This window comes from Anomaloglossus baeobatrachus, chromosome 5 (genome assembly GCF_048569485.1).
Source record: "Anomaloglossus baeobatrachus isolate aAnoBae1 chromosome 5, aAnoBae1.hap1, whole genome shotgun sequence".
NCBI classification, from domain to species: Eukaryota; Metazoa; Chordata; class Amphibia; order Anura; family Aromobatidae; genus Anomaloglossus; species Anomaloglossus baeobatrachus.
In genome coordinates, this window is record NC_134357.1 from 582,374,240 (window position 1) to 582,401,118 (window position 26,879).

Here is a 26,879-nt window from a genome sequence, read left to right on the forward strand (position 1 = left end):
GTGTCGTCCGACCTATATACGGTTTACTACATTCACAGTCTATCAGGTAGATCACAAAACTCGATTAGCAATTGAGGTGTTGTTTAATTGGATAACCCTACAGATGTATCAACAGGCGAACAAAAAGTGTTCCTGTTGTGACAAATGGATTTGAAGCACATTCATCGCGGTGTCATACATTTGTACGATCCCCTTGTTCTAATAACCGGTCCACTCCTGTCACCCCCAACCTTTAACCTGCTGGGGGCCAAAAGATTGTGAAGTGTTGGTGCTCTTCTAAACATAACTGCAGGAAACCTGGGAAGCATTTTACCCAATATTGGGTCATTAGTCAAAATGCTCCAGCGTTTTTGTAGAATGTTCCTTATTTTTATGCTGTCAGCACAATATGTAGTGACAAAATTGGTACTGTGGGAATAATCACAATCAGACAGTTTTGTATGTAATTAAATCTCCCTGATTCAATTTGCTAGAATCAACAAAAGCTTACTTGATTAGCCTTTTGGGATATTGCTTGTCCAAAAACCTCTCAGAAAGGATCTTATGGTCATGTCACACACAACGACAGCGACGACGACGTCGCTGCTAAGTCACCATTTTCTGTGACGTAGCAGCGACTTTGCTAGCGATGTCGCTGTGTGTGACATCCAGCAACAACCTGGCCCCTGCTGTGAGGTCGCTGATTGTTGCTGAATGTCCTGGATCATTTTTTGGTCGTTGCTCTCCCGCTGTGAAGCACACATCGCTGTGTGTGACAGCGAGAAAGCAACGAACTGAATGTGCAGGGAGCCGGCTTCTGCAGACGCTGGTAACCAAGGTAAATATCGGGTAACCAAGCAAAGGCTTTTCTTGGTTACCCGATATTTACCTTGGTTACCAGCTTCCGCAGCTTCTTAAAGCCAGCTCCCTGCACATGTAGCCAAGGCACACATCGGGTAACTATAAGCAAATCGGTTTGCTTATTAATCCGATGTGTACTCTGGCTACGAGTGCAGGGAGCCAGCGCTAAGCGGTGTGTGCTGGTAACCAAGGTAAATATCGGGTAACCAAGTGAAGCACTTTGCTTGGTTGCCCGATATTTACCTTAGTTACCAAGCGCAGCATCGCTTCCACGCGTCGCTGCTGGCTGGGGGCTGGTTACTGGTGAGATCTGCCTGTTTGACAGCTCACCAGCGACCATGTAACGACGCAGCAGCGATCCTGATAAGGTCAGATCGTAGTCGTGATCGCTGCTGCGTCGCTACATGTGACCTAGGCTTTAGACTGCTTCACAAAATCAGCATGCAGGGTACAATTTTTTTTTATTCGCGTAAACTGATTGGATGGTATGTTGCGCATCCATTTATAGTAGTGCCCACTATTATAGTGAACATAACGGTTAGCATCGACCTTTTTAAAAAACGTCTTGGTCAGAATGCGATTCCCATTGTGAAAAATGGTAAGATCTAGGAAGTCTACACTAGTATTGCTCAAGATTGGTGAAAATGTTAGGCCCCAGTTGTTGTTATCTGTTGCAGACATGAAGCTATTGATATTACTGGCAGAGTTGTCCCAAATAATAAAAAGGTCATCAATGTACCATTTATATAGCACAATGAGACCTGATAAATCGTTGTTAAAGATAAAAATAAACTCGAAGGTGGCCATAAACAAATTTGCATACATAGGTGCCACCTTCGAGTCCATTGCGTCCCGAGTGTCTGTTGGTACATGTTATCCATGAATGTGAAGAAATTATTATTTAGAATGAATGACATGCCTTACAAAATAAAAAATTTCTGTATTGGAGGAATCCGGTCATCTGTTTCCAGAAAAAAATCAAAACATAATAAACCCAAATTGTGGGGAATATTAGAATAGAGACAGAGACATCCATGGAGATGAAAACAAAAGAATCTTTCCATGGAATGTCATTAACCAAGCCTATAAGTTGGGTAGAATCCCTTAGATAACTGTCCATTCTATTAACATGGGGGTGCATTATAAAGTCGATGTATGACGCTAAATTGGATGTTAAGGAACCGATCCCTGAGATTATCGGACGACCCGGGGGTTTGGATAAATCTTTGTGTATTGTTGGCAGATGGTAGAAAAATGCCATAGCAGGGTTAACTACTGTGAGGAATTTTTCTCGGTCTTAAAATATTAGAGGCAATGGCTCCTTTAATTATGTTGTTATATTGTAAAACGGCTAGTTGATAATCCTTTTGTGTCGCCCGCCGGTAATTTGTGGGATCAGATAGGATTCTGAAAGCCTCTGCTATATAGTCTGATTTATTCTGTAGGACATCTCCCCCCCCTTTATCCGCTGGTCTGATGATATTATTATTCCCTTTTAGAGAGCTTAATGCCCTCTTTTCAGATCTGGATAAGTTATAAGGAATATTTCCGCATTGGCTTTTTAATAGGTTGAAATCCTGAAGCACCATTTCCCAGAATGTGTGTAAATTGTGTCCTTTACTTTCCATTGGATAAAAATTAGAGGTCCTTCTAAGGTGTAAGAATTGATCGGTGACCGAATCACCTAAAAGTGCACTATTGGATGTCGTCCTACCCGCCATAATGGTATAGTGTTTCTGCAGAGTCAATTTTCTAATAAATGTCTGTAGATCGGTAAATAAATCAAATTGTTTTATATTAAAAGTGGGACAAAAAGAAAGGCCCTTATTAAGTAACGAAATGTCTGTAGTAGTAGGTGTATAATCTGAAAGATGAAATATATTATTTCTCTTATTTAAGCATCCAGCAGATAAACTTTTTTCCCTTTTTTGCTTTGTTTTGGCTCCAGTTATGGTCCCTTTGTAATGCTTTTTTTTACCGACTTGGGAGTTAGATAATTGGTTATCACATTGTTCTGACCGGGGGTGGCCTTGGGTAAAAAAAAGCACCAATGTTGCAGCACTAGTGGAATTATCAATAGTGATAAGTTTATTATGATCAGGTAGTGTAGAGGATGAACCAGGGGTTGCAATAAAAACCGTTATATTATCAGGAATGGTGAGATCAAGCAAATCAAATGAAGTATTGTTACATGTATTAGATAATAGAGGGTTAATATTTCTATCAGATGCCAGAGGCTTAAGGGGGCTTTACACGCAGCGACATTGCTAGCGATGTTGCTCGTTAAAGCACCCGCCCCCGTCGTTTGTGTGTCACAGGCAAATCACTGCCCGTGGCACACAATTTCACTAGGCCCCGTCACATGTACTTACCTTCCTAGCGACGTCGCTGTGGGCGGCGAACAACCTCTTCGTTAAGGGGGAGGTTCGTGCGCCGTCATAGCGACGTCACACAGCGGCCGACCAATAGAAGCAGAGGGGCGGAGAACAGCTGCATTAACGACACGCCCACCTCGTTGCCGGAGGACGCAGGTAAGCTGTTGTTCGTCGTTCCCGGGGTGTCACACGTAGCGATGTGTGCTGCCTCAGGAACGACGAACAACCTACGTCCACAACAACCAACGAGATTTTGAAAATGAACGACGTGTCAACGATCAACGATAAGGTATTTTTAATCGTTAACACTTGCTCGGAGCTGTTACACGCAACGACGTCGCTAATGACGCTGGATGTGCATCATGAATTCCGTGACCCCGATGACATATCGTTAGACTCATGGGGCCTTTAGATACAGAGTCAACTATTCCAATCTCCTTAAAGGAGCTGGAGTTAGCTGACATCAAAGAAACCACAGATCTCTCTTTGCTTAATTTATCGATTTGTGTCTGAATGATAGCCAAATCCTGTTGTGTATGAGTGTTGAATTTGTCTGTATTGGTATCAAAAACCTTATTAACATCCGGGGACAGAGTATTTGCCCCCATAAGCATTGTATTAGTAGTGATAGGAGCAATAGAAGAAGAAATCTGTATTTTAATAACCTCAATAGAAGGAGGAAGAGATGAGTATTTCTCATGGACTGTAGGGGGCGTAGTGGTCCATACAAGAGGGGTTGCTTGGTCAATGTTGTGTCAACTATTGTCTCCAGCACTGGCTAGCAGTAGAGAAGACACACTAGGATCAGTAGAATGTGATCTAATGCTACTGAATTGCTGAAACCTAGTCTGCTTATATTTACTGCTTGTATGGTTAGAACCACTTACGGTGAAGCCTTTTCACACAGGCTTCTCACCTGTGTGAATTTTGTGATGTCGAACAAGGTATGATTTCTGACTAAAACCTTTCCCACACTCTGAACATGAAAATGGCTTCTCCCCTTTGTGAATTTTCTGATGTCTAACAAGGTCTGATTTCTGACTAAAACCTTTTCCACACTCTGAACATGAAAATGGCTTCTCCCCTTTGTGAATTTTCTGATGTCAAACAAGGTGTGATCTCTGAATAAAACATTTCCCACACTCTGAACATGAAAATGGCTTCTCTCCTGTGTGAGATCTTTGATGCACAACAAGGTCTGATTTCCGAATAAAATATTTTCCACACTCTGAACATGAAAATGCCTTCTCCCCTGTGTGAAGTCTTTGATGCCGGATAAGTTCTAATTTGCAATTAAAACATTTCCCACATTCTGAACATGAAAATGGCTTCTCTCCTGTGTGATTTTTCTGATGTGTAACAAGGTGTGGTTTCTGACTAAAACCTTTCCCACACTCTGAACATGAAAATGTTTTCTCCCCTGTGTGAGATCTTTGATGCCTAACAAGTTCTGATTTCCGAATAAAACATTTCCCACACTCTGAACATAAAAATGATTTCTCCCCTGTGTGAGATCTTTGATGCCTAACAAGATCTGATTTCTGGTTGAAACATTTCTCACATTCTGAACATGAAAATGGCTTCTCCCCTGTGTGAAATCTTTGATGCAGGACAAGTCCTGATTTCCAATTAAAACAATTCCCACACTCTGAACATAAAAATAGCTTCTTCCCAGTCTGATTTTTTTGATAATCAATAAGGTTTGATTTTCGAGCAAAACATTTCTCACATTGAGGAGATGAAAATGGATTTTCATGTGTCTGAACTTTTTGAAGGTTAACAAGATGTGATTTCTTGGTAAAACATTTCCCACATTTTGAACATGAAAATGGTTTCTCCTTTGTATGAGCCATTTCATGTTCCACATCCCTTCCGTAAGTTTTATTTTGCTGACAATTCTGTGATAAATCGGAATTTTGGACTTGTTTGAAAAGATCAGATGATAGAGCTTTCCAAGGAAGGACTGGAGGTAGATCTGGGACAGCAGCATGCCCTTCATATGTATCATGTGGGATACTTCCACCATCTGTTTTAAATTCTGAAGATATTTGATTTCCATCTGAACTTCCAATACAGTCATCGGCTAAAAATAAACACAATGTTATTATTTTTTAATGATATGATCTTGAAAGTACATTTACTTTTTTAAACCAGAATAACATAAATTAAATTAGGAAAAAATGTATTCTGAATCTGTTGTCCAATTTCGACATCTAAAGGCCCCGTTACACGTAACAACATCGCTAACGAGATATCGCTGGGGTCACGGAATTCATGACGCACATCCAGCCTCGTTAGCGACATCGTTGCGTGTGACACTTACGAGCGACCGCTAATGATCCCAAATACTCACCAAATCGTTGATTGTTGACACGTCGTTCATTTTCAAAATATCGTTGCCTACTGTGTGATGTCGCTGTGACTCCACACTAACTGCCCCCTTAAAAAAGAGGTTGTTTGCCGCCCTTCGTTAGGAAGGTAAGTTCGTGTGACGCTTACCTGCGATATTGTTCGCCACGGGCAGCGATTTGCCCGTGACGCACAAACGACGGGGGCGGGTGCTATCGCTAGCGACATCGCTAGCGATGTTGCAGCGTGTAAAGCGGCCTTAAGAGTTACATCTTTGTTAATGCGGATCTCCCATTCCTAGCACCAGTTCTCTAGAATGTGCTACAGTAAATAATCTAATTGATTGTCACAATGTGACTGCAGGATAATGAGGGACAGGAGGCTCCTATACTGTCCCTCACGCTAGGGGACCCTAAGCTATTGCTAACCTCTGGATTACCCCTGAAGATGGAGATGCCAGAGTCCCATACCTTACTATTCTCCTGACCAGATCTAATCTGTTATTCCCCCCCGGGAAGGAAGGGGCAGTAGTATGATGGAAACACAGATTAAGACAGATGGGAAACACAGATTAAGACAGACAGGACATATTGCAAACTCACATAAATAAACAGTGAGAGACTAAAGAGAAAAGCAAGAGCAGCAAGGCAGCGATAAAAAGAGAACAACAACAGCTCACAGCAATAATACACATCAACTACCTGTAAGTCTGGATCACAACACCTCACCAGACCAGTATAGGTAAATTATAGCTGGCATTAATGAAATAGCCCAACCAGCATATACAGAAAGAAAGAGAAAGATACTGGCTCCCCTACAGCATGTGATCAAAGACATTAACAAGCAGCCTAGCAGAGAATAACTGTTGCTAGACTGCCCAAGCCAGTGATTTGATGCCTGCGTCTCAATGCGCTGCTCACAGACAGCAGAGAAGTTAAACATGTAGAGTACTAGAATCTATAATTTCCAAGATCCTGATACCGCAATGACAGTTGTCAAAACCTGCAAAAATCTCCTTGTAACATTGATCCACAGCATAGACAATTTAAATAGATTTTTTTCGAAGACTAATATAATAGTTACAGACAGATGCTGGATATTTAATAGGGTTGGCCAGGATTGTAAAATTGATGGCCTATCCTTAGGCTTTGTAACCAAAACAGGTAGCAGGGTCTTGATGTCTGTGCAGATAAACATTAGGGCTCTAATTCATGAATACCAGCGATGGACACTGAAAAATGACATCAGGGACTGGAGTGAAATCTCTGTCATAGGGAACGCCGCAGTTTGTTATGAATTAGAGAAGCAGTTGTGACGCCCTGGACCCCAGGGGTCACAGTAGAAAATCACACACACACACACACCCTCCCCTGGTAGGGAACACCCGTCAACCCAAAAACCCTTGTTGCCTCCATCAAGGGTCTGATGTCCACACCAGGCGGGGCGGAGCCAGGCGGTTGACAGTCCTGGAGGCGGGAAAAGCAGTTAGTTCAGGGCAGTTGAGTTCAGGAGTGAGGAGTTGAGAGAAGTAAGAGACTGTGCGTGTCTGGGTCAGAGCCCAGGCACCATCAGCAAGGTCGGCAGACGGTGGTGGCCATCTGCAGGAGTTAGTGGACATCTGCGGAACCGTAGGACCGGGGTTGGGCGGTGGCCCGCCGGTACCGAACCGGGGAGCGGAGTGAAGCTAAGCACCAAAGCAGGGTACTCAGACCCCAACTAGGCTCGGAAGCCGCCGTAAAGGTCAAATTCTCTGATTGCGGTCTGGACCTCAGGGGTTCATTCCCACCCAAGTCCCGTCAGAAGGCAACCGCCCAACCCGTCCGGATAAGAGCCACCGCCAACGGCCAGAGATCCATGGGCCAGCGCCTGCGGGCAAAACGGGCTCTCCCGACACATACAAGCCGGGGAGCGGACCACCCGTGGGAATCCATAGGGGTCAAACACATACATACAGGTGCAGGGAAAGACAGCCGCCACCAACCCGTCCGGAGAGAGTGAAGACGCCGCAGCCGACTGTGGGCCCTGTCCATCCAGCCGTTTGGTTTACCAGAGATTCTGTTATTGACTGCCTGAGTGAGTACACCAGTGCCATCCGGCACAGCGCTGCACCGTAACGCTGACCCCGCAGCCGCGCTGCCTCCCCGCATCAGCACCTGCACCTATCCCCTACCCACTGACTTCCAACCCTCCCAACCGGGGCCCCAGGACCAACAGTCCCTACCCACGGAGGGGCCAACACCTCAGCTGCTCCCCGCCATCGCTCCCGGGAACCCCAGTCACCAGCAGCGATGGTGCCCATCATCACCACAACCCCATGGGTGGCGTCACAACTGACATCCCACCACCAAACCTCCCCTTTTCACTCGTGGGCGAGGAGGCACTGCTCGAGCCCCGGGTCCGGGCCCACTCGAGCCACCGAGGAGCGGAAGCACCGGACCCGAGCGCCAGCGATCCCCCGAGGCGAGCGGCGTTCCCGAAAACCCCTCTCCGCCTGCGACAACCTGGCGTCACGAACAGGATCCTACCCATCTACTTACCAGTAGAAGTGCGCCTTGCAGTCCCCGCCGGCGGTGTCCGGCCGAAAATTTTTAAAGTCCTCCATCTTGGGCACGAAAAGTTCCCGCTCGAGTCGTCTTCCCCGAGCAGGGAAAGCGCGAAAAGTGAAGCCCGCCCCCTGAAGGAAGTGCAAGAGAAAACCAAGGAGGGGCGAGAAAAAGATGTCTGCGCCTGGTGTGGCTGTTGGAGGGGCGCCGGGCGCGGTCGCGACGGCGCCTGGAGATTGTAATATGGCAGCCCTCGCCGCAGACGCGCGCGAGGGGGGGGGGGGGCGTGGGTCCCGCGGTCGCCCAGGTAATGCCGATCTCCCTGCCCTATGTGCCTGGTGCTACCTGGCTGCCGCAATATGATGGGAAGCCTGATTCCTTGCAGGCATTCCGGAAAAAGATCAGCCCGGTTCTTGACCTGTATGGCATGACCGGCAGACAGCGGGCGGCGGTAGTGCTAGGGCAGCTAACCGGCGTGGCTGAGCAGGAGACGGAGACCTAGACCGACGCGGACCGGGCCTCAGTGACTACCATTTTTTAAAAACTCCAAGCCACTTTCGAGACCCGCACGGAAGCTGAATTGCGGATGCAGTTTTATCAATGCCGACAGCGACCTGCAGATAACATACGAGACTATGCCTTGCGCCTGCACACTGCCCTCCGTACGCTGAAACGAATGGACACCATTAATGATGTGGACAGCAATAAGATGCTAGTGGAACAATTCCTGCAGGGATCCACGGAGAACCGCAAGCAGCTGCGGCTGTGGGCCCTGGAGCATCCCGACCTAGATTTTACCGTATTGAAAAGAGCGGGCCATCAAGGCCCTGTAAGCTCCAAGCCCTGATGCCCCTGATGCAGCCCCGTGGCTGGCTGAAACCGCTCCTGTCTCAATAGCAACCCCCCTTCTGGCTCTGCCGGCCCCTGCAGCGTCCGGTGGACTGATGGAAGAGCTGGCCGCGCAAGTCCGCCGCATGGATGGAGACCTCGCCCGGATCCTCGCCGCCCTCCAGCTTCCGACGTGAGTCAAGCCCCCGGAGAAGATCCAACTTGCCGACAGCCCGGAGGACGTTCCCTGGATGCAGCGGAGAAGTATCATCGATCAGCGGTATGGACCCTCTACTTGTTACAGGTGCAGCAAGCCTGGTCACTACTCCCGACGATGCCCGTTAAACGAGCAACCCCTGGGGCCAAGGGCCAATCCTCAGGAGTAGACCCTAACGGCCCTACTGATTGGCAAGACCGGTACGTTGGAGGCCGCCCCATCATCCCCCTGGCGGTAGATGGCATCCCGACCATGGCCCTATTGGACACCAGATCACAGGTAACCACTATGCCATATACATTGTACCAGCGGTATTGGGACGATAGTGAACTTGCCCCTCCTGATGACAGCCTGACCATTATTGCGGCCAATGGGCTCCCTATGACACAGGTGGGCTTCAAAGAAGTGACCCTGACCGTGGGACATACCATGTTAAAACATCAAGGGATGATTGTGGTGTTGAATGATCCAATGACCGTAACCCAAAAGTAATTTTAGGGACTAATGTAACTGAGCATTGTATGGGGGAAGTGCTGAGTCTGTTGCAGCAGTTGTCCGCCACTGCAGGAGGAGGCCGACAGAGGGCAGTCCAACGTGAGATCCGGGCCCTCCTGCATCGGCAGCAAGTGAACTTGACGGGCGGAGAGATTGGTGGCGTGCGGGTGATGGATGTGGCCCCTTTGGTGGTGCCACCAAGGAGACCGAGATGATAATTTGGTGCAGGGCAGCAGTAGGCCCCCAGGGGCGCGATTACCCGGCGATGGTGGAACCAACGCCTTCAGAACACTGGCCCACGGTGATGGCGGCCAGAGGGGTGATTGACGTCAAGAAGGGGAGAGTGCCTGTGAGAGTGCTGAATTGTGGGGAGGAAGAAGTTAGGCTTCCCCGTTATGCTACCATTGCTAAGCTGCTTACCATAGACCCCCACGCCATCCACGAAACCATCCCTTCTACCTCTGCACCCCCCACCAATAGCTGTACACCCCCCGAACAACTAGAGGAGTGGTGCCAGGACTTAAGGGGGCTTTACATGGTAGCGATATCGCTAGCAATTTCTAGCGATATCGAGCGTGTAAGTACCCCCCCATCGCGCATGAGATTGTTTGTGATCACTGCCGTAGCGAACATTATCGTTACGGCAGCGTCACACGTACTTACCTGGTCGTCGTCGTCGCTGTGACTGCCGAACAATCCCTCCTTCAAGGGGGAGGGACGTTCGGCATCACAGCGACGTCACCGCAACGTCACTAAGCGGCCGGCCAATCAAAGCGGAGGGGTGGAGATGAGCAGGACGTAACATCCCGCCCATCTCCTTCCTTCCACATTGGGGCCGGCGGCAGGTAAGGAGACGTTCCTCGCTCCTGCGGTGTCACACACAGCGATGTGTGCTGCCGCATGAGCGATGAACCACAACGAAAAACAACCCTTACCGATTTTTGAGTTTGGGACGACCTCTCCATGGTGAACGATTTTCACCATTTTTGAGGTCGCTTTAGGTCGCTGGTCAGTGTCACACGCTGCGATATCGTTAATGACGCCGGATGTGCGTCACTAACAACGTGACCCCAACGATAAAACATTAACGATATCGTAGCGTGTAAAGCCCCCTTTACATGCAGGCACTGAAACTACACCCATGCATCACAAAGAGGGGGTATACAGGGTAGTGCGAGAGTATGAGCAGGTTTTTAGTAAACACCCGCTAGACTTCGGAAGGATTAGAGGGGTTCAACACCATATCCCCACGGGCATACATCCACCCATCAAGCAAAAGGTATAGTCCCATCCCACCAGCACACTATCAATGCGCGAAGGACATGTTGAGGAGCATGAAAGAGGCAGGGGTCATACGGGATAGTTGTAGTCCCTGGGCAGCCCCACTGGTGCTGGTGAAGAAGAAGGATGGCACATTGAGAATGTGTGTAGATTACCGGAAGATCAATCAAATAACGCATAAGGACGCCTATCATCTCCCCCGTATTGAAGAGTCGCTGGCTGAGCTGAAAGCTGCTAACTATTTCTCTACTCTTGACCTTACCATCAGATACTGGCAGGTGGCGGTTGCGCCAGAAGATCGTGAGAAGACTGCATTTGCCACCCCCATGGGACTCTGCGAGTTCAACAGCATGCCGTTTGGGCTGTGCAATGCCCCTGGGACCTTCCAACGGCTTATTGAGTGCTGCCTGGGACATCTTAATTTCGAAACTGTCTTACTGTACCTGGATGACGTAATCGTGTATTCCCAGACATACAAAGCTCACCTGGAGCACCTGGCGGAAGTGTTCGTGTCCCTTGCTTAGTATGGGATGAAGCTGAAACCCTCCAAGTGACACCTTCTAAAGCCTAAGGTGCAGTACCTCGGACACGTGGTGAGTGCAGAAGGTGTCGCCCCAGACCCTGAGAAGGTTACCGCTATCCAAGACTGGCCACGGCCGACCACGGTGAGGGAGTTCCTGGGCCTGGTGGGCTACTACCGCCGCTTCATCAAGGGATACACGAAGATGGCGGCACCAATGCAAGACCTCCTCGTGGGACAGACCAAGAGTGGTAGGGTCCCCGGACCCCCGTTTGTGTGGGAAGAGAAGCATGAGGAGTCCTTTCACCAACTGAAGTCAGCCTTGACAGGAGACGAAATTCTGGCATATCCCGACTACGGCCTCCCGTTCATCCTTTACACCGATACCAGCAATGTGGGCCTGGGGGCGGTCTTGTCCCAGGTCCAGAACGGGAAAGAGAAAGTGATCGCCTATGCCAGCAGAAAACTCCGGCCCACAGAAAGAAACCCCGAGAATTACAGCTCCTTCAAGCTTGAATTCCTAGCCCTGGTGTGGGCAATCACCGATCGGTTTAGGCATTACCTCGCGGCAGCGAAATTCACTGCCTACACAGACAACAATCCGTTGACCCATCTGGATACGGCCAAGCTAGGCGTGCTGGAACAGCGGTGGGTGGCTCGGCTGTCCAACTATGACTTCACTATCAAATACAGAGCCGGCCGCAAGAACACCAATGCGGACACGTTATCCCGGATGCCCCACCTACCTGATGGCGGGTCGGGAGATGACGACCTCGAGGAAATCTAGTTGCCCGCGTTCCACCAGCCACCAGCTGAAAAACTTTGTGTCCATAAGCAACAAGGAAACCTGGACCAACTGCCCAGTCAGGGATAGCAGGAAGCCGAGGACCAGGCACCAGCCGTCCAGTTGGTTAAGACCATGATTGCAAAGGGCTCCTCTAAAATGGATCCCTCAGCTCCCTCTGAAGCCCAGCAGCTGTGGAAAGAAAGAGCCCAGCTATACCTGCATCAAGGGAAGCTGTATCGGGAGCTGATCAACCCAAAAACTCATGAGAAGATTCGCCAGCTGGTGGTCCCCCAGGCCAGCGTGCACAAGGTCTTACAGGTGTACCATGATGGCGCTTGACAATTTGGGTGGAAGAAGCTGGAGATGTTGCTGAGGGAACAGTTCTATTGGAGTCGGATGTGGGAGTCTGTGGAGGCCTGGTGTCGAGAGTGTGGTCCCTGTACACTGAGAAGAAGGGACGAAGTGAGCCAGAGAGCCCCCCTACAGCCGATCATCACCCATCAACCGCTGGAATTGGTCGCCCTGGACCATGTCAAGCTCACACCCAGTCGAATTGGTATACCTATGCCCTAACCATCGTAGACCACTACTCACGGTTCCTGGTGGTTGTTCCAGTTAAAGATCTGACAGGCCAAACCGCAGCTAGAGCATTCCAGGCCTACTTCTGTCGACCGCATGGGTACCCGGAGAGAGTGCTCACGGATCAGGGTCCGGTCTTTGAAGCAGAGGTGTTCCAGGAGTTTTTCCAGTTGTATGGGTGCAAGAAAATCAGGACCACACCGTACCACGCCCAAACCAATGGGATGTGTGAAAAGATGAATCACTTGGTCCTGGGCCTACTCAAGACACTACCGTTGGAAGAACGAAACCTGTGGCCGGAGAAGTTGCCTGACCTGGTAGACAAGTACAACAACATTCCCTGTAGTTCTACCAAGTGTACTCCCGCGTATCTGATCAGGGCCCGACCAGGCCGGCTGCCGGTGGACCTGGAGATAGGCCTGGATGCCCCGGAGGCTCTTCCCTCCACTGCAAGCTGGGATACCAAGCGGCGGGCGCAGTACCGACGGATTCAGGAATATGTGGAAAAGAATCTGCGTCAGAGCCGAGAAAAACAGGAACAACGCTTCAACAGACGGGCTCCGGTGATAATGTTTCCACAACCCGTGGAAGAAGTGGAAACGGAAGTAACCGCCAGTGAACCGCTTGAACCAGTGCCCAGGGATGCACCTATACCACGCCCCCGTAGGCCTCCACCTGCCACACCCGACAGACGGGAAGAGGAACCAGTTGTCTCCTCTGTCCCAGTGCCCCCCAATGACGACATTGTGCCCAGAAGGTCCACACGTCCCAACCTAGGTAGGCCCCCGCTTAGGTATAGGGAAACTGCCATCTAGGGGTGCCGTATGTTGTGTAAATATCCGAATGAATGAGCACTAATCATCCGAGATTCTCACCTGATTTGCAAAAAGAACTGTTGTCCCCCGTTGGGACTGGTGTTGTTTCCGTTTGAAACCGTTAAGTCCCCGTACCGCATGAGGAACTACTCATGAACATGGCCGAGAACTTGCAGGCCACCCACGAACTTGTGGGCTTGTAAATAGTTCCGGGCTGAGTTCCGGTGACCGTCCGCCGGGGTCAGGGGTCCCCCTGGACGAGGGGCCCCCTGAGTGTTTACCGGGTGCGGAAAACTGTACCGTAACCATTCCCGCTTGGGCGACCTGAACCAGGTTCCTGCTTCTGGACTGGGGAAGAGGGGTGCTGCCCGTTTCTTAGGGGCAGCATCAAGGTTGAGGTTGTTTGGGAGGGAAAGCGGAAGAACCGAGACCCGTCGGTTGTTATTAAAAATGTTGTTTTACTGTTAGTAACGTTTAAGCAAGTGCCTCCCGTCAGGGAAGATTTAAAACATATGCCTACTGTTTGTTTGTTGTTTTTGTTATTTATCTTTTTCAGAAAAAAAAATAAAACCGGTGATGGACGGGCAGCCCGTGGATGGTCTGCGTTTTACCAAGGGGGACTGTAGAACATCACACACACACACACACACACCCTCCCCTGGTAGGAAACACCGGTCAACCCAAAAACCCTTGTTGCCTCCCTCCAGGGCCTGATGTCCACACCAGGTGGGGCGGAGCCAGGCGGTTGACCCCGCCCACTGAGGAGTTCACAGTCCTGGAGGCGGGAAAAGCAGTTAGTTCAGGGCAGTTGAGTTCAGGAGTGGGTGGAGTGAGGAGTTGAGAGGAGTAAGAGACTGTGCGTGTCTGGGTCGGAGCCCAGGCACCATCAGCAAGGTCGGCAGACGGTGGTGGCCGTCTGCAGGAGTTAGTGGATGTCTGTGGAACCGTAGGACCGGGGTCGGGCGGTGGCCCGCCGGTACCGAATCGGGGAGCGGAGTGAAGCTAAGCACCAAGGCAGGGTACTCAGACCCCGACTAGGCTCGGAAGCCGCCGTAAAGGTCAAATTCTCTGATTGCGGTCTGGACCTAGGGGGTTCATTCCCACCCATGTCCCGTCAGAAAGCAACCGCCCAACCCGTCCGGATAAGAGCCACCGCCAACGGCCAGAGATCCAAGGGCCAGCGCCTGCAGGCAAAACGGGCTCTCCCGACACGTACAAGCCGGGCATAGGGGGTCAAACACATACATACAGGTGCAGGAAAAGACAGCCGCCACCAACCCGTCCGGGGAGAGTGAAGACGCCGCAGCCGACTGTGGGCCCCCTCCATCCAGCCGTTTGGTTTACCAGAGACTCTGTTATTGACTGCCTGAGTGAGTACACCAGTGCCATCCGGCACAGCTCTGCACCTTAACGCTGACCCCGCAGCCGCGCTGCCTCCTCGCATCGGCACCTGCACCTATCCCCTACCCACCGACTTCCAACCCTCCCAACCGGGGCCCCGGGACCAACAGCCCCTACCCACGGAGGGGCCAACAACTTAGCTGCTCCCCGCCATCGCTCCCGGGAACCCCGATCACCAGCAGCGGTGGTGCCCACATAAGGTGGGGTCCATGAGTTGAACTTGCATACATTTCTTACTATTAATCTTCTACCAGTCAGTAGCCACAGTGTGCTTAGGCTTACTCACGGTTCTTGGCTCAGAAGTGGATGCTGGAGACTGGGAATGTGAATTATCCTTGGAAAAGATGTTAGAAAGATCCACATCAGGGTCCTGCTTGGCTTGGAAGTGGGTGATGGCTGCTTCAAACTGACTGGATAGTCCTTGTCCTAGGTCATTCTCCAAAATGACTGGTGTGAGCAGGTAATCCCCAAGCCCCACTTTCACTTCCCTCTGAGTGGTATCCGAAACAACAGGCTTGGTGGGGCCATCTATGAACCCCACTTCAACTTCCTCCTGGCTAGTCCCCGAAACAACAGGTGTGGGGAGGCTGTCCATAAACTCCATATGGACCTCTTCCTGGTCAGACCCCAAAGTAACTGGTGTGGGGACGGTGTCCATAAGCTCCACATCAGCCTTGCTCTGGTCAGTCTCCACAATGACAGGTATAGGGAGACTGTTCACAAGTCCCACATCGATCGCTTCCTGGTTGGTCCCCAAAATACCAGGTGTGGGGAGGCTATCCACAAGCTCCACCTCGACCTTTCCCTGGTCGGTCCTTAGGTCCAACTGCACACATGCCAGAGGGACGTCTGAGCGCTGACCCTCAGCCAGGGAGATGGGTAATTGGGAATCTGGTAAAGGGTCTTCTGGGGAAACAATAACTGGGCTTACCAGAGTGATGGAAGATCCAATGTCCCGAAGTCCCTGAGCCTGTATATCACCGACCTTGACCGCCTGGATGTGGGGATGGAGGTTGGCTGGTGTACGGTGTCCGGCCTGCCGTAGGGTGTGGACTGGATATACCACTTCCTCAGCTATTGGTGTTTCTTGGGAGTAGCATTCCTCAGGTCTCGTTGGATCATCTCGGCATATGTCGACTGGTTGGAGTGGCAGACAGGCTCCAAGCATGCGGCCTCTTTGTTTTGGTGCAGCTTCTGCTGGGTAGCGGGACCATCCTTCTCGAGCAGCTGGTGCTAGCAGTACGGCAGCTGGAACTCCATAAACATATTGCAGAACCTAAGCCCTCTCTTCTCTTGAGTATTTAGGCCCCAATGCAGTCAACAACGCTGTGGCTTGGGCCATTTTGGACCAAGTTGATTCCAGATTGTCACTAGATCCATGATGTGGCACATAGATTAAATCCTCCAGGTCAATATCGGCAGGATCCTCATCGTCCCCTGCATCATTCTGGGCATCCCAACGGACTAATTTTTGAATCAAGTCCGACCGAGTTTCAGTGTTCCAGTAGATAATCTTTCGCCTCTGGCATAGATCCTGTAGCATCCATTTACTGCTGCGGTCGTAACTCCTCTCTGGTCCTTGTCCCATGGCTGAGCTGGTGGGGTTGGACATGGCAGTGTCCGAAACTTGAGTGCCTCTCCTATGGCCTGCTAGGTATGCTTATGTGCCTCCCTGGTTGTTGAGCCCTTGACGGTGTCCACGAACACCAGTCCTCTGCAGCTCCCTGGATAAACTAGGCTGAGTAGTATCCCACTGCTGCCACCAATTGTGGAGACACGGGGCTCAGTGGGTGCTCTCGTCCACTAAAACCCGCCGCCTTCAGAAAGACAGCGTGGCTCAGGGCTCATCCCAACTGAATACCGGCCTCCTTAACTGAGGGTGGAACACTACTCAGACAACACAGGGTGAGGGAACCACAATAATTAGACTTTCTTGGATCCCCAAACAATTAACGGCACATAACACATAACCAGCAAAACACACAAATGTAACAGGCAACAGAGTCTCACCCTTCTGCTGGCTCACCAGTGATTTAGAATGTCCATGACTCAGAGGTCCCAGGGCTATTTGCTCCAATCCAGCAGCACCCTGCTTTTGGCGGGCACCCACCGAGAAAGGAATAATGCCAGATTTAGGAAGCTGTCTGAGGTCTGCAAAGTCTGTTCCAGGTGACTGAACTGTCCCAACCTGAGTGTCCTCCTTAGGTAGTCCTGGTATGATGATATAATCCTGGCAGCCGGAGTCGAAATTCCTAGACTGGGGATATGATCTCCAACCGGAACCGGAGTCCCTAGATTGAAGCCACAAGATACCCTGATCCTCTAGTCAGCTACTAAGAGCTTAGACTGGATCCATAAGCATCCATCAACCTTCATCAACCTGGTGGCTTAAAGAAATCCTCTCTTATAGCCACAGCCCTCCCTCTCGGCACACTGCGTCCTCATCGATTGGTTGGACAAGATCGCCTCTCCCATTGGATGAACCTCAAGCTGCATGGACAATGTTCATCCAAATGATGTCTACAGAAAGACTGAGGGTATACATGTAGTCTGGAATGCACAGACTAGACAATGACTACTAAGGTAAATACATTAGCAATACACAACTACAATACAATGATTACTGGAAGGGCCTGGAGAAACAATAGCTAAGCAAACATGACTTAGCACACATAAGAACAATACGTCTGGCTGAATGTTAAGAAACTTTAACCCATGAGAGGCATTGGGTGTCCATGTCGTCACACCCACCATCACCACAATCCCGTGGGTGACAACCGACATCCCACCACCAAACCTCCCCTTTTCACTCGTGGGCGAGGAGGCGCTGCTCGAGCCCCGGGTCCGGCCCCACTCGAGCCACCGAGGAGCGGAAGTGTGGCGCCCCTGACCTGGTCAGGCACCACAGAGTATTGCACCCATGCGGGAGCAATGCTTCCAGGTAATCTCCAAAGGCCAGGATGAGGTGCACACACAAACATATAGTGACCAGGCCTCCCACATCACCAGAGGGGACCCTTGGGTAGCCAGAAGGGGTTAACTTTCAATTCCCAGCTAGGGGTGTGTTCAGGGGCTGGTTGCTAGGAAGCAGGGCAGAGAGAGAGAGGAAGTGAGGGAGTCGAGAGGAAGAAGTTGAAGTGTATGGAGGGGGGAGCAGAGAAGCTCCCGTGCAGACAGGTCCTGAGGAGTGCTGTAGCTGAAAGCGGAGGAGAACGGAGTACCGTGGGTCGGCCTGAAGAGCATCCAGAGAAAGAGGGGTGGCTGAGTACGGAGATCCCGGTATCCGAGCACCCAAGGGGAACTAGATCCCCAGTACAGGCAGCAAACCAGTCAGAGCTGCTCAATCTACAGGTGGGGATACTCCATGCCCTCACCACTACTACGCAGCGCTCGGGCCAAGCAGCAATCAGCAGGCCCATAAGGGGATAGGGCCAGAAGCCATCCCACCAAGGCCACGCTGCCGGCGGACGAGCCAGAGAGAGGGGAGCAGGGTGGTAACAGCTTCCCTGGAGGGGTCCTACCACGCTTCAAGCAAAGGACCCTCCCAAAACAGAAGGGGTGCAAGGAAGGCGAGTGGACAGCTACCCTCAGAACGGCCTCCTGGAATTCCTGGTTCCACCTGGTTATCACAGTGTCGCCCGGGCATCTCACCGTGACCCCCCCCAACAGTGAGTAAACACATTGAAAGACTTTTAGACTGTGTTTGAGTCATTCTGCGACTTGTGGTACTACAAACCCACACCGGGCCCTGGGGCTTGCCTCACTCTCAGGAGGCTACTATATCCGACTGCACCCACCATCAGCCCCAGGCGTCCCCTAACCTGCAGTGGCGGTCCCCACTGACCGCAATACTGAGAGTGGCGTCACGATCAAAACTGAAGATTCCCTACCTGTGACCAGCACCAGCTACGTGGAGTCCCTGAAGGTATGCACCGATACAACACCTGTGGGGCTTCACATCTTCTGGCGTCACGAACAGGATAAGGACTAGACCTGTTCAGACAGGTGACCGTGTGCCTCAGAGGTCCGACCGCAAAAATTGAACCGCCGCCATATTGCCATCTTCAAAAGCGCGCGCTGCAGCCCGCGCGAGGGAGAAGAGCACCGCCCACGAAGAGGTGTGGCCGCCCCAGAATCCCCACAATTCAGAGAGCGTTCTGACCCAGGAAGTGGAAAGGGAGCGCGCAGATTTCTGAAGAAAAATGGACGCTGCAGGAGGTAATGCCCCTGGTCAGGGCGACGCAGCCCAAGCGATGCCAGCCCCTGTCGCGCTGGACGCCGCAGCGCCTGGTGCCGGTGCCGCGGTCGCAGCTGCGCCGGCCGAGGTCGCCCCCATAATGCCAGTGTCCTTGTTGTATGCCCCAGGGGCGCAATGGCTGCCTCAATACGCCGGTAAAATAGACACGCTGACCGGGTTTAAGAAAAAGATCAACACCCTGCTAGACATGCACGCGATGACTGGTAAACAGAGGGCCGCTGTGGTGCTGGGACAATTGACTGGAGCAGCAGAATTGGAAGCTGAGTCCTGGGCCAATGATGACCGGAGCTCTGTTGAGACCATCTTTGCCAAACTAGCAGCTGCTTTTGAACACCGCACGGAGGGAGAGCTGAGAACGGACTTCTATCACTGCCGTCAGAAGCCCCAAGATAGTATAAGAGACTATGCCCTCAGGCTGCAGGCTGCACTACGGGCTCTCAAGCTGGTGGACCCTGTTAGTGACCAGGAAGGAAACCGGATGATGAAGGAACAATTCCTGCGGGGCCTGCGCTCTCCTGAGGATGGGAAGCAGATGAAGCTGTGGTCCCTAGAACACCCCGACGTGGACTTTGCCATTCTGAAAGACCGGGCAGTGAAAGCACTCCAACCCCCTGTGGACACAGACCCTGCCAGTTCCACGGCTGCAGGAGCGGAATCCTCCACGCAGGCCCTGATGACTGCAAAAGGACTCAACGCGCCAGCAGAGACCATAAGTACGCTATCCTCCCAAGTGCAGCAGCTCACTAAGGACGTCGCACAAATCCTGAAAGCAATGCAGTTGCCCTCAGAGACCAAAGTCCCTCATCAGATCCTGCTAGCCGACAACCCAGAGGACGTCCCTTGGATGCGGAGGAGAAGGGGTCCCCCAACTCGAGGCAGGAGCAGTGATCGCTATGACTCAGCTGGACAACCCATCTGTCGTCGTTGCCAGAAGGCAGGTCACTATGCAAGGGCCTGTCCTTTAAACGAGTCAAACCTGGGGCCGAGGGCCAGTCCTCAGGATTAAGAAGATCAGGCCCAAGTCGCTGCTGTGATCAGTACGTGGGTGGACGTCCTGTCCTGTCCATCGTCTTGGACGGGATCCCTACCCCGGCATTATTGGACACCGGCTCTCAGGTCACCACGATCCCGCATGTCCTTTATCGGAGGTTTTGGTCGGACGGCGATCTCCGACCACCGGACCCCTCCCTCACCATCTATGCTGCCAACGGACAACCTATAGACCAGATCGGGGTCAAAGAGGTAACCATAAAGGTGGGAAGGCAGGAAATGAAGGGACAAGGACTGATTGTTGTGGACACTGATGTTAGAGAAAGGAACCCGCAAATGATTTTAGGCACTAATGTCATAGAAAATTGCCTAGGGGAAGTGTTGTTGTTGCTTCACCAGATTGTTGAAGGTGCTGACGGCAGGTCGCAAAGAGCCTTGCAAAAGGAGATCCGAATCATTCTGAGGAAGCAACAGGTAAAACAGACTGGCGGTGAGATTGGTAGTGTACGGGTGATGGATGCTAACCCCATTGTGATACCCCCACGGAGTGAAATGATGATGTGGTGTAGAGCAGCGGTAGGTCTCAGAGGACAAGATTACCAGGCTGTACTAGAGCCCACTCATTCAGACCACTGGCCCACGATTCTGACAGCCAGGGGGGTAGTTGATGTACACAAGGGACGAGTGCCTGTACGAGTGTTGAACTGTGGGGAGGAGGAAGCCAGACTACCAAGGTACGCTACCATAGCCAAACTGTTTACATGCTCAGATGACGCCATAACACCTGTAGGTCCCCTGACACAAGCTGACTCAAAAGAGGGCGAGACCTCCCAAAAGCAGTTAGAGGACTGGTGCCAGAAACTACACGTGGGGACTGACTCTACACCCGACTACCAGAAACATGGGGTTTACAGGGTCGTGCAGGAATACGAGCAGGTCTTTAGTAAGAACCCACTAGACTTTGGTAGGATCAAAGGGGTGCAACATCACATACCCACAGGCAGTCATCCTCCCATTAAGGAAAGACATAGGCCTATTCCACCAGCCCATTACCAGCGCACAAAGGACATGCTGAAGGACATGAAGGAGGCAGGAGTCATAAGGGACAGTTGCAGCCCCTGGGCAGCTCCCCTAGTCCTGGTAAGAAAGAAGGATGGCACGATGAGGATGTGTGTGGATTACAGACGGATAAATCAGATAACACACAAGGATGCCTACCCTTTGCCAAGGATAGATGAATCCCTCGCTGCCTTGAAAGCCTCTAACTACTTTTCTACCCTAGATCTTACTAGTGGCTACTGGCAAGTATCTGTAGCAGAAGAAGATCGGGAGAAGACGGCCTTCACCACCCCAATGGGCCTCTGTGAGTTCAACAGCATGCCATTTGGACTCTGCAATGCCCCCGGGACCTTCCAGAGGCTTATGGAATGCTGCCTAGGGCACCTCAACTTTGAAACCGTCCTGCTCTACCTGGATGATGTCATCGTGTACTCCAAGACCTATGAGGACCACCTGAAACACCTGGCTGAAGTCTTTGAAGCACTATCCCGATATGGAATGAAGCTGAAACCATCCAAGTGCCATCTACTGAAGCCAAGGGTCCAGTACCTAGGTCACGTGGTCAGTGCAGAAGGAGTAGCACCGGACCCAGAGAAGGTCACAGTCATCCAGGAATGGCCCACACCTACTACCGTCCGGGAGGTACGTCAGTTCCTTGGCTTGGTAGGCTACTACAGAAGGTTCATCAAGGGCTACACGAAAATGGCAGCGCCTTTGCAAGAGCTCCTGGTAGGCCACCCAAAGAAGAAAGGAAAGATCTCCGGCCCGCCATTTCACTGGGGAGAAGCAGAAGAACACTCCTTCAGACAAATGAAAGGGGCCTTGACGGGTGAAGAGATCCTAGCCTATCCTGACTACGGTCTGCCATTCGTACTGTACACAGATGCCAGTAATGTGGGACTGGGAGCAGTGCTTTCACAGGTGCAGGGAGGCAAAGAGCGTGTGATTGCTTACGCCAGCAGGAAGCTCAGGCCTACTGAAAGAAACCCAGAGAATTATAGCTCATTCAAGCTAGAGTTCCTGGCCATGGTATGGGCTATCACAGAGCGGTTCAAGCACTACCTGGCAGCCACCAAATTCACTGTCTTCACGGACAACAACCCCCTGACCCACTTGGATACTGCTAAATTGGGTGCCATGGAGCAGCGTTGGGTAGCCCGACTGGCGAATTATGACTTTACTGTCAAGTATCGAGCTGGCCGCAAGAACGGCAACGCAGATGCTCTGTCCAGGATGCCTCACCTAGCAGACGAGGGTGAAGATGAAGATGATCTTGAAGAGATTGAGCTGCCAGCGTTCCATCGCCATGGAGCAAAACAGTGTCGGCAGTCGCGTGCCAACCGCCAAGAGGTGACCCTGAACCCACTACCTCACTACAACTGGAAGGAGACCCAGGAAAATGATCCAGCGGTAGGCTTGGTAAAGAAACTGATCAGCCAGCCTGGCGCCAGCCTTGACAAAGGAGCCCCACCTGAGGCACAGTACCTATGGAAGGAGAGGGGTCGATTATTCATCTATCAAGACAAACTTTACAGGAGCATCATTGACCCGAGGACGCATGAGAAGGTGTGGCAAGTGATTGTACCACAGAAGGATACGAGGATGGTGCTAGAAGCCTATCACAATGGTGCAGGCCACTTTGGTTGGAAGAAACTGGAGGCCCTACTTAAAGTAAGATTCTACTGGGTGGGCATGAGATCTGCCCTAGAGAAGTGGTGTCGAAACTGCGGGCCTTGCAATCTTAGAAGAAAAGACCAGCACCGCCAGAGAGCACCACTCCAGCCCATCCAAACTAAACGGCCCCTGGAGATCGTGGCCCTGGACCATGTAAAGTTGGCACCCAGCAGACAAGGCTACAACTACGCTCTCACTATGGTTGACCACTACTCCAGATTCCTGGTGGTAGTACCAGTCAAGGACTTGACAGGTCAAACTGCAGCCAAAGCTTTCCAGACACACTTCTGTCGACCACATGGCTATCCAGATCAAGTGCTCACTGACCAAGGACCAGCCTTTGAAGCTGAAGTGTTTAAGGAGTTTTGTAACCTATACGGCTGCCAGAAGATCCGTACTACGCCTTACCATCCTCAGACCAATGGCATGTGTGAGAAGATGAACCACATCATTCTCGATCTTCTGAAGACGCTCCCATTGGAGGAACGAAGTCAGTGGCCAGAAAAACTACCCGATCTAGTGGACATGTATAACAACATCCCTGTGAGTTCCACGAACTGCACACCGGCATACCTGATGAGGGCCAGACCAGGGAGATTGCCAGTAGATCTGGAAATGGGAGTTGAGACCCCTGAAGACCATCAACAAGGTGCTGATTGGGATTCCAACCGCCAAGCCCAATACAAGAAAGTACAAGAGTGTGTGGAGCGAAGCCTGACTCAGCAGCGTGAGAAACAAGAAACGGCCTACAATCGAAAAGCACCTGCTGTTCCTTTGATGCCAGGAGATATAGTTCTCAAGGGAAAGAGAAGGCGTCATAAACTTGACAATCACTGGGAAGAAGAACCCTATACTGTGTTACCATCAACGCTTAGCAATGAAAAGACATGCCTTATCAGCAAAGATGGAGGAAAAACAACAGCTGTCGTTTCTAGAGATCGCCTAAAGAAATGTCCTGAACAACTAAGAATCCCTGAAGAAATTCCCAACCCTTTGCCAGTTCAAGAACCAAAAGAAAGGATGATCCATACTGCGCTTGGAGATTTTCCAGCAAGTTGGCCTCAATACAATGGAGCAGTTGTTATTCCAGTCATTACATTCACTCAATCTAGAGAAGTAGGAGACCTAGAAGCACCTGTTCAGAACCTAGAAGTGCCAAATGTAGCTGAAGCAGAAAACCACGCATTGGTATCAGTACCCAGTACACCCAGAATTCACATTGAGACACATACATCGGGTGGGAGGACACAACCTCAGACAGATGACAGTATAGTACTGCGTAGATCAACCCGCAGCAACTTTGGTCAGCTCCCATTACGCTATAGACAAAGTACAGTTTAGTTGAAAGTGACGGTATGAAGTGTAATGTTTAACCTGTTATAGTTAAGCAACGTTTAAGCGAAATGTGCCCACAAGGACTATTGTGAGACCTTCTTAAAATGTTAGACCACTGGTTATGAACTGGCTTTAACCACAAACTTTTGTATTGTAAAAAGTTGCCTTCTTGGTACCAACCACAGGGTCTGCCTGTTGAGGGGCATGGCTCTGCACCAACAAGGGGGCACGCCTGTTTATGGGGCCTGCCCTCCAACACTCGGAAGCGGGTACGCCTGTTTATGGGGCCTACCTTACACCACTCCCCTCAGGAGAGGAAGATTGGAGGAAAGGTCTGGGGAATGTGATGGCCCAGACCTGGTTACCAAAAGGACCGGTGACCTACCTCCTGGAGGTTTTTGGGTGGGGTTCGGACATGTGGGTGGTTGGTGGTGGAATGGTACCTGGCATGTTTAAATGTAAATAATTGCCCCTGTGTGGGAAAAATTTGTATTTACCTTTTTTCTTTCTCTTGTCTTTGCAGCCCGAGGACGTGCTGATGATAACTAAGGGGGAATGTGGCGCCCCTGACCTGGTCAGGCACCACAGAGTATTGCACCCATGCGGGAGCAATGCTTCCAGGTAATCTCCAAAGGCCAGGATGAGGTGCACACACAAACATATAGTGACCAGGCCTCCCACATCACCAGAGGGGACCCTTGGGTAGCCAGAAGGGGTTAACTTTCAATTCCCAGCTAGGGGTGTGTTCAGGGGCTGGTTGCTAGGAAGCAGGGCAGAGAGAGAGAGGAAGTGAGGGAGTCGAGAGGAAGAAGTTGAAGTGTATGGAGGGGGGAGCAGAGAAGCTCCCGTGCAGACAGGTCCTGAGGAGTGCTGTAGCTGAAAGCGGAGGAGAACGGAGTACCGTGGGTCGGCCTGAAGAGCATCCAGAGAAAGAGGGGTGGCTGAGTACGGAGATCCCGGTATCCGAGCACCCAAGGGGAACTAGATCCCCAGTACAGGCAGCAAACCAGTCAGAGCTGCTCAATCTACAGGTGGGGATACTCCATGCCCTCACCACTACTACGCAGCGCTCGGGCCAAGCAGCAATCAGCAGGCCCATAAGGGGATAGGGCCAGAAGCCATCCCACCAAGGCCACGCTGCCGGCGGACGAGCCAGAGAGAGGGGAGCAGGGTGGTAACAGCTTCCCTGGAGGGGTCCTACCACGCTTCAAGCAAAGGACCCTCCCAAAACAGAAGGGGTGCAAGGAAGGCGAGTGGACAGCTACCCTCAGAACGGCCTCCTGGAATTCCTGGTTCCACCTGGTTATCACAGTGTCGCCCGGGCATCTCACCGTGACCCCCCCCAACAGTGAGTAAACACATTGAAAGACTTTTAGACTGTGTTTGAGTCATTCTGCGACTTGTGGTACTACAAACCCACACCGGGCCCTGGGGCTTGCCTCACTCTCAGGAGGCTACTATATCCGACTGCACCCACCATCAGCCCCAGGCGTCCCCTAACCTGCAGTGGCGGTCCCCACTGACCGCAATACTGAGAGTGGCGTCACGATCAAAACTGAAGATTCCCTACCTGTGACCAGCACCAGCTACGTGGAGTCCCTGAAGGTATGCACCGATACAACACCTGTGGGGCTTCACAGAAGCACCGGACCCGAGCGCCAGTGATCTCCCAAGGCGAGCGGTATTCCCGAAAACCCCTCTCCGCCCGTGACACAGAAGCTTCACACCCTTCTTCTGGCCAACCTACAAAAGTCGCACAATTCCAATTTGCTCACCCTTTCACCTAATACCAGTCCTGCATGCCAGCTTGTGTCCTGGTCAGTTTAGACTGCTGCAATTAAGAGACCTTTGGTTACGTCCTGTCACATGACTTTGAAGTCATCAAAGGTTCTTATTATTATTATTATTTTTTATTTATTTATAGAGCACCATTAATTCCATGGTGCTGTACATGAGAAGGGGGTTTCATACAGAATACATACACAAGTTACAGTAGACAGACTAGTACAGAGGGCAGAGGGCCCTGCCCTTGCGGGCTTATATTCTTATACAATCAACCTTAGAATACAACTGATGTGGTCACTAAGAGAGTGGGGTTCCTGATAAATTGCGTAATTTGACTCCTTCCAATGCTGGCCCTGACTAACTAGGTTTTTTTTTTTTAGTAGGGCTTATATTTCAAGCATTCTCCAAAAATCCCATAAAATCGTGCTAGGTCTTATTTTTGGTGTAGGTCGTCTTTTCGGGGAAACAGGGTATTCATGAACCCACTGAAGGTCTTTGAGTTGCCTTCATAACATAGAGAAGGCACTAGAAACAAACAACAGAAGAAGCAGAAGCAAAGAAAATACAGCTGAAAAAAAACACAGCAGAAAGTCTAAAAATGTAAACACAAAATGAGTGCAGAAAGTGCATGAGTAGATATCTCTTACAGGATAGAGCTGGAGGACACACATCCTGAGGAACATCGGGATCTTCTTGTTTACAGTCCTGTGGGAGAAGAGGACGGGGACATCTCTCTGGTGTTGTCCTC

General features: G+C 51.0%; 1 protein-coding gene across 1 annotated transcript; it reads right to left on the bottom strand.

Moving 5' to 3' along the window:
- Positions 1–977: 977 nt before the first annotated feature.
- LOC142312466 (uncharacterized) lies at positions 978–26,879 on the bottom strand. Its single transcript, XM_075351406.1, has 2 exons — positions 26,779–26,879; positions 978–5,298 (listed from the first exon to the last, which is right to left on the bottom strand). The coding sequence occupies exon 2, from the start codon at positions 5,066–5,068 to the stop codon at positions 4,319–4,321; it is 750 nt and encodes a 249-aa protein (XP_075207521.1). The 5' UTR covers positions 5,069–5,298; positions 26,779–26,879; the 3' UTR covers positions 978–4,318.